Below are 14,435 nucleotides of genomic sequence, written 5' to 3'. Positions count from 1 at the left end.
TAGATGCCTCAATAAAATTATACAGTGTGCACATAAAAAAATAAGTGATTAGAAAGCAACCTATGAAATGTTTTCTTTTATATTCCTGAACAGATAACCTGACAATAAAGGACACAATCGTTCAGAAATAGTGTTTGTTCTCAAGCTGGTCCAGCAAAATGAATCTCAATTTCAATACAGTAATGCATTGATATTAAAAGGAAAATGTACTTTGTAATTTCTACTTTTGAATACTTTAAGTATTTTTAAAAGCACATACTTTTACATACTCGAGCATTTTTTAGTAAGTAATCCAGTACTTTAACACTTAGTAATTTCATGCAGTATTAGTATAGTAAATTCATGCATCGTATATTTGTGATTTATTTTGCATTATTGATCATATATCATACAGAGGGTAAAATTATGGTACAAATACAATAATTATTAGTTACTTTAAGAACAGTAAATGTACTTTGTTACTGTCCACCACTGCTTCTATCTACAAGCTAACTACAGTACTTCTCCATAATAATGTTGGGTGAGTCTACTACATGCAAACACTTTGTTTTAAAAGAAAGAGAAGACATTTGTTTCCACTGAAAACACATAGACACACATTGAAATGAAATAAATAGAGTCAAAAGTATAGAACTAGAAAAAAGTGTTTATATATACAGAATATGTTTTTATTTTACATAATGAAAATATCACTTTTATGGGTTAAAATACTCAAACATTCAATAATATTTTACAATAGTTTACAAAAAGGAAATAATCATGGAAGACGTTGATACCGAGCGCCACTGAAAGCAACAGGTCATTTTTTTAATAATGTCGTTGCTGTCGGGTGGAAACCTTGTATGTCCAAACCCGTTACTTTTCAGAAAACTGAAGAAAACAAAAACCCTGCGTTTCGAATGTCTATTCCTCAAATTCTACCATACCCGTGGGGCCATTTGGCCCACACAGCTACAGGTATAGTAATACAAGCACACACACACACACACACACACACACACACACACACACACACACACACACACACACACACACACACACACACACACACACACACACACACACCCACCCACCCACCTACCCCAGGTTCAAAGCCTGCACAAGGTGAATCTGTGTGCAGCATGTGTGTACGCAGGGTGGAGAAACTCACACAAACATTACAATTCTAACACACAGGTGCAATGTCTCTTTAACCCTGTGCTTCTCTAAAATTTTAAAGGTGTTATAAGTGATATTTTTTGGGGTAAAACAAAAAGGGTTTTGTTAAAAGCTTAAAGCTCTTTATTCTGATAGTAATCATTGCTATAGAGTGTTTGTTCAGTAACACAGGTCTCCCCATCTCTCCAGATCTTTAGTAAACAGAAACGGCATGTTCAGGTGGGCCTGAACAATGACCAATATCAGCAGGAGAGAGAACCCATTTATCAGCTTCAATTTTATAGTGTTCCAATTCCAATTTGAACTGCTCACTTCTTTGTGTCATCACTTCCAATTTTATCTTTTTATCTTGTTCTCTCTCCTGGTTGGATAAAATTGACACCCTGACCTGAACATTTATTTTCTGTTTACTAAAGAGCTAGAGAGACATGGGAAACCCCTGTTGCTGAACAAACACTCTATAGCAATGATTACGATCAGTACATAGAGCTATTAAAGACCTATTTGGAAAAAAAAAAACATATCACTTACATCACCTTTAATTTCAAGGAACCCCATGAGAGTGTTACTTGGTTCTATTTGAACATAGAGTTACAGACCTACAGTATATAAGGGTCCATTTGGAAACCCCTAAACTTTAGGGTTCCTTTAGGGCCTAAAGGAACCATGAGAGTCCCTGGACCCCACTTTGAGAACCTGTGATTTAACCCCTTACAACTTGCATCCCTATTTTGGGCCATGTCATTGTAGGCAAAAATCTTCAAACAATTATTCTAAATGGAAAAAAAGAAAAAAGTTCCACCAAACCATCCAAAATTCTGAAAGTAGCCAATCTACAAACTCACAGCTCATTACCTCAGTTTTCGGGACAGTTAACGAGGCAAATTATGAGATGAGACTTTATTAGCGTTAAAGATGCACTATGTAACTTTCCTGTTCTACCCAGGATTTGAACCAGGGACTCCTGCACAAGTGCTGAAAATGTTACCACTAAGCTAATAGAGCCTGCCTGCTTGCTCAGGGGAGAAGGTCAAAATGGAAAGAAACCAAAAACAGGCTTGTGTCCAAACCTAAAAACAGGATCTAAATGTCTCGATAGAAGAAACAGGGAGACCAAATACAACCACCCCAATTGTAGCCTATAAGTTATACTGTATTAACATACTCTACCATACAGATGGCTCAATCAATCAATTACATTGTAAAAAAAAGTTATAGCTTTGTGGAGCTACAGGGAATTAAAAGTCTGAAATCTCATTCCATTATACTCTATTAGGACTGGGCAAGTAACGTATCGAAATATATAAAACAAAAGTTTGAAATAATAGTGATATCGTCCAGCCCTAAACAGTACTCTATAGTTGATCATACTGTATGCATGCGTTTGTATATGCGTGCGCGCGCGTGTGTGTGCATGCGGGTGTGTATCTCAGTCTAGTGACAGGTGACAACAAACGCCACGGGCCGTCGTACTTCCCGCCTTCCTCTTCCTCTCTCGCCCTCCTCTTCATCCTCCGTGGCCCCGCCCACCTCCACGAGCGCCTGCGTCGAATCGCACGACCTCTTCTCTGCCTCCTCGCCGCCCCCTCCCCCGCCCCCGCCCCCGCCCCCTCCGTCGCTGTACAACCAACCCAGCGGCCCCAGACCTCCTCCTCCTCTCTGCGTCCTCCTGGTCAGGGCTCTCGGGGCGCGCTCCATCAGCGCCCTCTGCAGGTCATCCCGGGCCAGCGGGGTGAAGAGCAGGTACAGCAGCGGGTTGATGCAGGCGGGCAGCGCCACCACCAGGAGGAGCGCTCCTTTGACGGCCTCCAGCTGTGCAATTTTCAATAACAATTTTGGGCATTTAGCACATTGGTTCCCAAACAGTGGGTCACAGACAGCATTTTCCCCAAAAAAATCCCAAAAATTCTACATTTTTCATGAATTTAACAAAATGCAATTATTCTTTTCAAAAATAATATCATGAATGAAAAAAAAAATCCAAGAAATTCCATAAATTACAAAACAAATGTTTAAGAAGTAGTGAAAATAGCCGATCTACAAGCTTGTAGATTTGTTATTTTCACTAGTTTGGGTCCTGGGGATACATCAAATGTCGAGCTAAAAAGTTTGGGAACCAGTGATTATCAGACACTCTTATCCAGAGCGACTTACAGTAAGCAATATACTATCAAAATAAGAATCTGTAAATTGAAACTATATGATACCAGGTTAAACAATGAACCTAGCTGTCTAAATAACATGCTAAAACTGCATGTAAATTATCATTAGGAATTATCATTCCTAACATTGTGTTAAGCTGTGCGATGGGAAGGTGCAGTGGGTTATTATAGGAGCACTTTTCACCCATTTTCAACCTTCTCTTAATTGGTCCTTCTCACTAAGGCTCATTTATAAGATGGCATCATTTCTGTCTACTCACTCTCTGTCTCAGAGGAGGGCTGTGGACAGTTCAGTAACCTACCTACCAGTGAACTAACAAAATATTGAAAACTAGAATTGACAAAACATTTTTTTTTGCTGAAATCAAAATCAAAACGAGGCTTTACAAAAAAAGAAAATGCGCTTAGTTTTAGTCTTTGCCAATATTTCATACATAAGGCATTTAGCTGTGCCAGTTTAAAGCCCACAACATCTTCACAAATAGTGAAAATAGCCGATCTACAACCTCCCAACGCGTCGCATCATGACACGTCTTGAGCTTGTAGATTAGTTATTTTCACAATTCTTCTGAGCTCTTTGAATGTTGCTACTGACTACCCCATTACAATAAATAAACCTAAAACTAACACTAAAATGTATAAAAACTAAACTAAAACTTTTCAAAAAATGAAATCTAAACTAACAAACCCACTTCAACCACTTGGAACCCAGCATTCAAATTCTGGGGGTGGAGAACATTAGCCAAAAGCTCAAGCTCATAACACAAGAGAATTGTTGAGGGAAAAAAGCTACAGTACATTTGTAACTCACGTCAAAAAAGAAAAAAAAAGTAAATAAACACATTTAATAAAATGAAAAATAATGAATTTATAATAACCTTGAGGTGCAGCAGGGAGGATAAGGAGAGGAACGCCACAGGCAGGAAGAGGATGAAGTTGGAAAAGATCAGGAAGGCGACATGACGCGTCATCACGGCCTCCTCCTCCTCCCTGGGGCTCGAACCGTCGACATCACAGGCGCGGTACGTGTGCACGTACGTATGCACATAGGCCAGTGTCATGAGCAGGAAGCACAGCGAGTTGAGGAGGAGCAGGGAGAGAGAGGAGGAGAGACAGGAGGAGAGCGAGAACAGAGGGAGGCACAGGGATGTAGTTCCGTCCTCGGCCAGCAGAGGGGGCAGAGTCGCCACGAAACCCAACAGGAAACAAACGCACACGGACAGACAGAGGGAGAGAGGAGAGAGAGATGGAGAGACTGGTGGGGAGAGAGACATAGAGCAGACACACACAGAGAGAGAAAGACAGACAGATTAGAAATATAATATAATTATATCATAAAAATTCATTCTTCATTTGCTTTATAGTTCCCAACCTGTGGGCCAGCCGGCCAGGGTCCGCTGATGGGGCGTGAGGATATTGCAATTGGGCCCTCAAATAATTGACAAAGCACAAAGACTTTGATAATATAACGTTAAGTAGTCGTGTACATCAATACCTTTCTGAGTGAGCGTGTTGCGCGCTCTGCTCCTCTCCAGAGCAGCGAGGGTTAACAGGAAGAGGGCTGTTTCAGAGGAGAACACAGACAGGAAGCCACTCAGTCCACACAGGAAGCTGTTCTCCCAGCGCACGCCATACCTGTACACACACAGGGTATTTTATAAAAAAAGGTAAGGTCATCTATGTCAAAGGTTCCCAAACTTTTGTTTTCAGTGTGGCGACCCCCCAAAATAATCATATCTATTAATACAATCGGCTAGTGGTTCGACTTCCTGCAGTGTTATCGTTTTCCGTCTTATTCTTTGTGTTATTCTTTGTCTCTGCTATGTTGTATAGCTATGTTCTCGCAGACCACGTGTCCAATTTCCTACACATTTAGCCTAAAAATGTATCATGCCTGTTGCCTTTGGATCGTGTGCTTTTAATTATAGGTATATATTTGTATTGTTTCTTGGGCTGCTTGACTAGTAACCACAACCTCGTATGATCGAACGCCACCATGGGTATGACTTTTATTTTCTCCCCCTCCGCATAGTTTTTGTGAGGTTAGGGTTAGGATTATGGTTAGGTTTAGGCATATTTTTGTGAGGTTAGGGTTAGGAATAGGGTTAGGTTTAGGCATAGTTTTGTCAACATGCGACGTCACAATGGCGTCCCTTCATGTCAAAACTTGACGTTTCAGGGCTACTGAGCGGCAAAAAGTGACGCCTTGGGAGTGAGAACAGGCTGGTGTGTGTGTGTGTCGCTTCGGACTGTATTGACTTACTGCCATGTGTCTGCGTGAGACACACACACACACACACACACACACACACACACACACACACACACACACACACACACACACACACACACACACACACACACACACTTCAGCATGGACATAAAGGCATGCGCTGCCTTTTCAGATATATCGCGATACAGCGAGTGTGTGTGTGTGTGTGAGTAGAAGGAGGACATTTGAGCTTTGGAACGCCATATACCGCGACAGTTATGAAAAGGAAAAGGACTTATTTTATAGCCTATATTGTAGGCTACTAGATGTGAGGGCCAGGCGACTAGATGTGAGGGCCGCGTTGCGGCCCGAACCTCTAGTTATATTACATTTAGTTTGACTCGGTTCCACAGATAAATATTGTGAAAATAGCCGAACTATCACAACAGCTCGCAGTGCGAGGCATTGTGAGCTTGCAGATTGGCTACTTATCACAATGTTTGGAATGAAAAAGGTGAAAAATAATGTGGGGTCCCCCAGTTTTGGAACCAGTGACCACTGATCTATGTCATTTTCTCTATCTGGCAGATTCGTCTCACTGGGAGGCAAACGGCAGCCGGAAGTTCGATGGAATGTATTGCAGTCAAGGAGAGCCAGGAGGACCAGCTTATGAACAAATACTATTTCTGAACGATTGAGAATACTCAGTCCACGAAAATAAAAGAAGACAAATCACATATTGTTTTCTGCTGTGTTGCTTACACAGTACACTGGATCATTTTATTGAGGTATCTAAAGAGTACTGTATGTTTCTGAACGGGCCAAAGTATTGCAAGACTGTCGATCCATGACAGCCTGCCTGACAACAAAATCTCTCGATACTACCGAGCCAGAAACGATACCTGTACATGTTTAGATGCCTCAATGAAATCACGCACACTCGAAAAATAAGTGACTAGAAAACAACCTGTGAGATGTCTTCTTTTATATTCCTGAACCGATTAACTGACCAACTGACAAACCGTTCAGAAATAGTCTTTGTTCACAAGCTGGTCCATCCGGCTCTCCTTGACTGCAATGCATTCCATCAAACTTCCGGATCCAGTTTGCCTCCAGTGCCTTCCAAACGCTTCAGCATTGATGACTGTTCCTTCTTAATCATCTTTCTTCTTGCACACACACAGGAAGTCACTGGTGTACACTGTAGGTCAGTGCTTCTTGACCAATGTCAAGCAATTAATATGTATTTGAACGCAAACAACCATCTGAAAATATTTTGTTAATATCTACGTGACAACCAGGAATAGTTTGGTGACCACAGGAGAGACTGTTGACAGCCGGAATGTAGACGGTATCCCGGGAGCAGTATGGGTTAGCGCCCCATGCTGTGTCTTCCGTGAGGAAGAATCCCAACAAACCCGCGGTGAGCCCTTTAGGAGGGCCATTCCATTCCAGCGTACCGCAAGCGGAGCTAATACCATTAGACGGCCCAATCTAGTGGTATCGGCCCAAGGAACCATCACGCCAGAAGGAAATGTTTGGATCGGGATGGTACAGAGGATCTGGTACAGCGCTCAGGTCCTGGACCTGGTGAGACGAAGGAGGAGCCCGGCCAGGAGACAACCCACAGAGCCTAGTCCCTCCACGTGCCAGAGCCTCTCCCGAGTCCCGGCAGAGTACTTCCCGGAGAAGCGGACTGAGTGGCCCTGTCTTTCCCTATAGGACTGACCGTGGGTGCTACTGGGACGTAAGTTGGGGCTTGATCAACCCTGGCTGGGTCACCTGGGCGAGGGTGTATGTTGTATGTTGCGAGACCCGAAACACCCTATGACCCCAGGCTACAACACTGATGATGCGTCCCAGTTGCATCCATGTGATGTATTTCTTTATTTATATATATACAATAGACATTCTAATTATTTTTTTACACCTTGTCAGAGTACTATGAGAGCAGTGTAAATTTCACGATTATTAATCCTAATCATTTGAGATAATGCCAACGCGCTACTCTGTACCTCCAGAAACTTCCATAGGTCCAGGCGTCGACCACAGCCGTCCATCCGGTCCAAACTCCCATCATGCCGTTCACCAGGGCCAACAAGCCAATTAGAAGCTTGGGAGGCGTCAGTCGAGAGGTGGGCTTTGCCGGCAGGAAGACGGACAGCGCCACCAGCACGTTACCGACCAATGAGAGCACGGCGATGAGCCACACCCCTCCGCGCAGGAGCCAACCGCTGAAGAGATGGAGACAGGTATGCAGTGGACCTGCAGACAGAAAAACACTCAGTGTGTGTGTGCGCCCCCGTCAGTGCCCGCGTGCGCGCGCGTGTGTGTGTGTGTGTGTGTGTGTGTGTGTGTCTCTCTGTCTGTCTGTCTGTCTGTCTGTCTGTCTGACATAAATAAAAACAAGACTTTACAAAAAACAATAACTAACTGAAAATGTATTGTGTGTTTACAAATCTAACTAAAACTAACTACAATCATAGAGAAAATGTCCTTAGTTTTAGTTCTATGTCAATCGCGCCGCGATGCAGCGTTTGTTATTTGTGTACTGTATGTACCTGGTGTAGGTGTGTGTGTGTGTGTGTGTGTGTGTGTGTGTGTGTGTGTGTGTGTGTATGTGTGTGTGTGTGTGTGTGTGTGTGTGTGTGTGTGTGTGTGTGTGTGTGTGTGTGTGTGTGTGTGTGTGTGTGTGTGTGTGTGTGTGTGTGTGTGTGTGTGTGTGTGTGTGTGTGCGTACCTGGTGTAGGTGTACAGTGGACAGTATGTGTGTGTGTTGTTGGTTCATCTTGGAAGTCCTGATCTGAAACGCACACGCACAGGTATGGATGTGCACACGCACACACACACACACACACACACACACACACACACACACACACACACACACACACACACACACACACACACACACACACACACACACACACACACACACACACACACACACACACACACACACACACATTAACAATGTAGTTGGTTTCAGACCCTCTTAAGCCCAATGCAGACTACAGCCGAACAACCAACATTTCTTCGGTTCTACTGGGTCCAGACCACAATATGACGTCATTCATAGGTTCGGGTGGGCGGGATCAGAACTAAATTCGGGTGTTATGTGCCTCCGAAATATTAGTTATATTCAGTGTTGGGATAGTTACTAAAACATAGTAATATGTTACTTATTACATATTACTTGTTTAAAAAGTAATGTAGTTACTTTACTTATTACTCCCTGCCAAAAGTACCTAGTTACTTATTACTTTAGTTACTTTTTTTTTCTCGCCCCCAGTAATTTGCATCCTTTCTCCCCAAAAGTCTAACTTTGCATTTTCAACATTAGCAGTTGTTTTTTTTCTCTTTTCTGCAGCCTACATTGTAAAATCCTCATTGTACACTCATTTGAATTATATTAACACTAAGACTTTTACAGTGTATGAATTCATAACTTACAGACTAAATGAAAACCATTTGACGACTATGAATTGAATACTAAGGACCTCAATGGAAACAAGTATTTTAAATGTATTTAATGTATTTTTTGCCTAATAAAATATTCAAATTCAAACACCTGGGCTCAAACAGATAATGACTCATCATGAGACACAATCTTTGAACAACTTCTGTTGTTTATTAAAGCTCCAAACATAAACTAAACAAACATAGATAAAAACATCTTCATAAACTGCTATATTTCTTTGTAAACAAAATGTATTCTAATAAAATACAAAAATAAAAATGGTCCCATAGCAACACATATCATCGTGGGCTAGGCCTATGTACTAGGTTAAACAAAACAGTTAAACAACAAAACCTCTTCATAAAGTGCTTCATTTCTTTGTAAACAAAATGAATTCTAATAAAATAAAAAGGCTCCCATAGCAACACATATCATCGTGGTTCGTGGGTGTAGGAAATGTAAACTTCAAAACAATCATTCTGACTGACTGATATTTAGTGCATCATTCAGGACACAAAACAACATATCAGGAAAAGAAATCAAAAGTGTGTTCCACTTGACCACTTCATAGCAGCCTACAGCTAGGCATATGGACTAGGCCTACGGTTAAGTGGGCATTGGACAATATGCTGGTGGACCCACTTACAGCCAGCCTCTCAAAAACCTTTTATTTGACAGCAACCAACTAAACAACAAAACCTCTTCATAAAGTGCTTAATTTCTTTGTAAACAAATGTATTCTAATATATATATATATATATAGAAAATAGCCGACCTACAAGCTTACGGCGCATCTTCATCGGTTAACAAGTCGCTTATAATAAGCAGACATGGCAACACTGTTTGATCCGGTTTAAGGGCGGCCCGCCCTTCCGCAGCTGATAATAATTCACACAGACATGAGCGCAACGTTTCCGTATCCGCTCTAGACCGGATCAGCAAGCAGCCTGCTTAGCAACTCGATCCCAACCAGTCTACCATTATATCAATGGACCAAAAACAACACAGGATCAAATAAACACACTCAAACCCAGAGTACCACCGAGGCTCGTGAAAAAAAGTAATAAGTTACTTTTTGAAAAAAAGTAAAGGTAATATTATTACTCAAAACGTGAAAGTAATTAGTTACGTTACTAGTTACTGGGAAAAGGTAATATTATTACTTTAAGTTACATATTACTTTAGTTACTTCCCAACACTGGTTATATTACTAGACTATCGAACTAGTTCAGCTACTGTGATTGGTCAGACGTTGGTCAGACGTTCCGCATTGTTTCCGAGTTCATTCAGCCCGGCTTCAAGTTCATTCTGTCAGCGGTGAAGCCAGTGAACAGCAGCGGTAGTTTGGAAGAGACACAAGCCGTCTTCCAGGAGGTACAAACACCTCTGAAATCTCTCTCTACTAGTTACAATTCATACACACAACCTGTCACTAGAAAGAGAAAACCTCCATATCCCCGTCAGAAATTCCCCAAGTCGCGTCATGATATCCACTCCAGGTATTCATTTAACCACCTGTTCCAGTGCTGCTGGCAGTAGTGTAGCCTACTGTAGCACTGCGGAGCGCACTGCCCTCATGTCAAAGTTGTCAATGTTCACAACTTGATGAGAGGACATGTGGAAATATCTTTATGGACCCCAAGAGAGAGAGAGAGAGGCACCAAATAATTTAAGAATTAAGCACTGAGCCTACACACTGCTTGAGTGAGTCCCCACTCGCCACCAACAACGTGAGCCCAGCCGAACCAAAGTTTTGTTGTAGCATGCGTCAGGCTTTACCTGGTGGGTACATTATATTAGTAGTGTTCATGTGTGTGTGTGTGTGTGTGTGTGTGTGTGTGTGTGTGTGTGTGTGTGTGTGTGTGTGTGTGTGTGTGTGTGTGTGTGTGTGTGTGTGTGTGTGTGTGTGTGTGTGTGTGTGTGTGTGTACCGTGGTTTTGTTCTGTTGTTCTCTCTACTTCTTTCAGACAGGAGATGAATGCACAACACTGGAAAGCATAAGGTACCTCCATCACCCTGCACGCACGCACGCGCACACACACACACACACACACACACACACACACACACACACGCGCACACACGCGCACACGCGCACACGCGCACACACGCACACACGCACACACACACATTATAGTATTGCTACTTTTACTTGAGTAAACATCGTACACAGCACATGCAGCGTAGGTGTACCTGACTCGAGGTAAACTCTCTCTCTGTATCAGCTGTGTCAGCTGACGATTTCCAGCCAATCGCAGGTGAGTTAGGCTGCCTAGGCCAATCACAGGCAGGGAGGAAAGCTGATTGAACGAGAGATCACTGGAAACAGAGAGAGATAGAAGAATGTATTATTACACAATGGAAGAAATTAAATTACTTAACTTATCACTTCTTATATCAACTCATTGTATCTGATCTCATCACAAACCAATTTGATCTCTCTAGATCCTTGGTTCTCAAAGTGGGGTCCGGGGACCCCCAGGGGTCCTTGAGGGAGTTCCAGGGGGTCCTCAGCTAAATGATAGATAGTTAGGAACCAAATGGACCCTTATGGGTCTGTAACTCTGAGAGTGTACAAATGGAACCAAATGGACCCTAACGGGTCCATTTGGTTCCATTTGTACACTCTCAGAGTTAAATTAACACTGATTTTACAATATGAATTGGGGTCCCAGAGATAGAAATGCCAGTGAATGGGGGTCCGTAGCCTAATGCATGTCAAACTGGGGATTAAAATGGCTGAGAATCACTGCTAGAGCAGTACAAATCTTCTCTTATGGGGGTCCTTGTCATATATTTTCAAATGGGGGTACGCAGGCTAATAAGTGTGCATTTGAGGGTCCTTGACATGAAATAGTTTGAGAAGCACTGCTCTAGATCATTTGATCTAGTCTTATCCTGACTGATCTCATCCCCCTAATATGTCTCATCGGTGAGTGACACCCACAGCCACAGCACTAGAGGGAGCGACTATGATCTGGTACCACCCAAAATTTAGAACAAACATGGAAAAAATCACACCCAGTGTGAAGTGGGCGGTGTGTGGTCATCACAACATGACTCACTTTAAAAAAAAGTTAAATTACTTTTTTTAAAGTCCATACTGCTATTCATAGGGCTGCACATGTGTCATGTGTTTCGCTAGCCAATCACAGTCCTGAATTTGCAAAGTCAGCCAATCACATTACAGTTAGTGGTGATGACACTAGCTGTAATGTGATTGGCTGATATGAAAAAAGTATCAATTTGCATTAACAATGGAAGGGTTAGGGGGTACACAAATGTTTTGGTCGGTGTCCAAAACTCACTTATAGGGGGCGGCTACACCGCCCCAAAAATTCTCATTCTACTACTCTGCCATCAAAATGTGGAATGTTTTGACATCATCCATTAAAGAATGTGAAACACTGGTTTCTTTCAAAACATCTGTCAGGAGACCACAAGGGGGAGGTAAATGCAATTTCCCATCTCCTTTGTACATATATAGGCTAGTGTTTGTATTTGTTCATGAATCATGACATGTATTATTGTACTTTTTTGCATTATCCTTTTAGTCTTAATGTCTGACGGCAGCACGTGCTGTTTACTTTTCTGACTAATAAAGCATTCAATCAATCTTATGGTGAGTTCTCACAGTTTGTTGAGGGCAGGCAGAGCAGAGAAACCACTGGACTCCACTGAAGACAACCTGTTCCACGATATGTCCCTATGAGAGGACAGACAGACAGACAGACAGACAGACAGACAGACAGACAGACAGACAGACAGACAGACAGACACACACAGACCAGACACATTTTGTCTGCTAATTTCTTTGTGTCATCACTTCCAATTTCTCTTGTTCAACCTGAATCCTGTCTGAGTTCTCTATCCTGATTGGATAAAATTGGTATCCTAATAAAGAGCTGGAGAGACATGGAAACTCCTGTTACTGAACATACACTCTATAGCAATAAGTACAGAATCAGAATATAGAGCTATATACACAGGAGACACTTTAGTCTACCGGACCATACCTAACCATTGATAGAAAAAAAGGCATTTCGGGGGTGAACTATCCCTTTGTATGTCTTTAAATGAATAATAAAGTGAATACAAAGGACCACAATGGAAACAAGCCCTCAGGGCTTTTTGTGTTATCCTTTTAGCATCATTGCATAATCGTACCACTGTACTGTTTGCAAACTGTAAATTAAGTATTCAATCAATCAATCAGTGTGTGTGTGTGTGTGTGTGTGTGTGTGTGTGTGTGTGTGTGTGTGTGTGTGTGTGTGTGTGTGTGTGTGTGTGTGTGTGTGTGTGTGTGTGTGTGTGTGTGTGTGTGTGTGTGTGTGTGTGTGTGTGTGTGTGTGCTTACAGTGTGTGCAGGGATAGCAGACCATGGAAAGTGTTCTCGGATATCTGCTGGATGTCATTATGATGAAGATCTCTGCAACCATCACACACACACGCACACACAATCTGATTAGACAAATAAAATGGATTATACTCAAGTATGATCTTATCATTTTACTACAGTATATCATCACTACAATAAGTTAATATATGATCATAATGATGCTTACATCTTCTGAAGACGCTTACATGCTGACAGACTGGGGAGAGACTGGAGTCTGTTATAAGACGCATCACTGGGAGAGAGAGATAGAGAGAGAGACACACAGACACCAGTGTTGCCAGATGTACGATAATTATCGTATTTGTACAATGTACCCTCTGTACGATGTACGATCAATAATTCCAAAAATGCCCAAATGTGCGATCATTTCGCCATATCACCAAAAAGTGTGTGAATTTACTAAATTCCCTGGCTGTTGATTCGCGATCCGATTTGGCTTTTCAAAATAAGTCAGGAAATCAGTAAATCTGACCCTAGATCTGTACTTGGAGGCATTAAAAACACCTGTCGTGTCTTTCCAGTCCAGTTTCAGGCTTTTATTTGTGTAGGTCCGGGAAGTTCCCTGCTTCCACGCAGCATATGTGATGCATTTTTGTCACGTAGGAGTCTCAAACAAGGTTGTTTCTTACACTAAATACGATTTTTTTTTGGTGAAATTACATATTTACACGGGTGATTTCTCTTTTTTTGTCTGTGTACGATAGTTTTCTTTCATTCTTTCTATTTTAAGCCTCCGGTACGATAATTCAATATTTCCCATCTGGCAACACTGACAGACAAAGACACAGACAGACAGACTTGAAGTGAAGAGTGTTTGACTTATTCATTGGTGTCTCTTGACATGAATGGAGTTTGATTCTTCTTCGTTGGTGTCGTACTACTTACAGTAGTTGGAGGTTTGGAAGCTTCTCACACAGCATGGGGGGAAGAGAGGATATCCTAGATCCTGTTATAGTCCTACACACACACACACACACACGCACACACACACACACACACACACACACACACACACACACACACACACACACACATACACATGCA

General features: G+C 42.1%; 1 protein-coding gene across 1 annotated transcript in view; it reads right to left on the bottom strand.

The window, feature by feature from the left end:
• Positions 1 to 2,592: 2,592 nt before the first annotated feature.
• The window catches only part of LOC311039622 (leucine-rich repeat-containing G-protein coupled receptor 5-like), a gene marked incomplete at both ends in the record, with an annotated part of 63,496 nt that continues 51,653 nt past the window's right edge, over positions 2,593 to 14,435 (bottom strand). Inside the window, 9 exons of the mRNA XM_084049559.1 lie at positions 2,593 to 2,970; positions 4,199 to 4,542; positions 4,816 to 4,955; positions 7,548 to 7,797; positions 10,923 to 11,008; positions 11,186 to 11,311; positions 12,627 to 12,698; positions 13,350 to 13,421; positions 14,277 to 14,348. Of these exons, the coding sequence (XP_083905685.1) occupies positions 2,593 to 2,970; positions 4,199 to 4,542; positions 4,816 to 4,955; positions 7,548 to 7,797; positions 10,923 to 11,008; positions 11,186 to 11,311; positions 12,627 to 12,698; positions 13,350 to 13,421; positions 14,277 to 14,348 (1,540 nt within the window). The remainder of the gene's footprint in view (positions 2,971 to 4,198; positions 4,543 to 4,815; positions 4,956 to 7,547; positions 7,798 to 10,922; positions 11,009 to 11,185; positions 11,312 to 12,626; positions 12,699 to 13,349; positions 13,422 to 14,276; positions 14,349 to 14,435) is intronic.

The sequence above is a fragment of the Gymnoscopelus microlampas genome (assembly GCF_963454915.1).
Source record: "Gymnoscopelus microlampas genome assembly, chromosome: 23".
Taxonomy (NCBI): Eukaryota; Metazoa; Chordata; class Actinopteri; order Myctophiformes; family Myctophidae; genus Gymnoscopelus; species Gymnoscopelus microlampas.
This window is presented reverse-complemented; position numbering and strand designations above follow the sequence as displayed.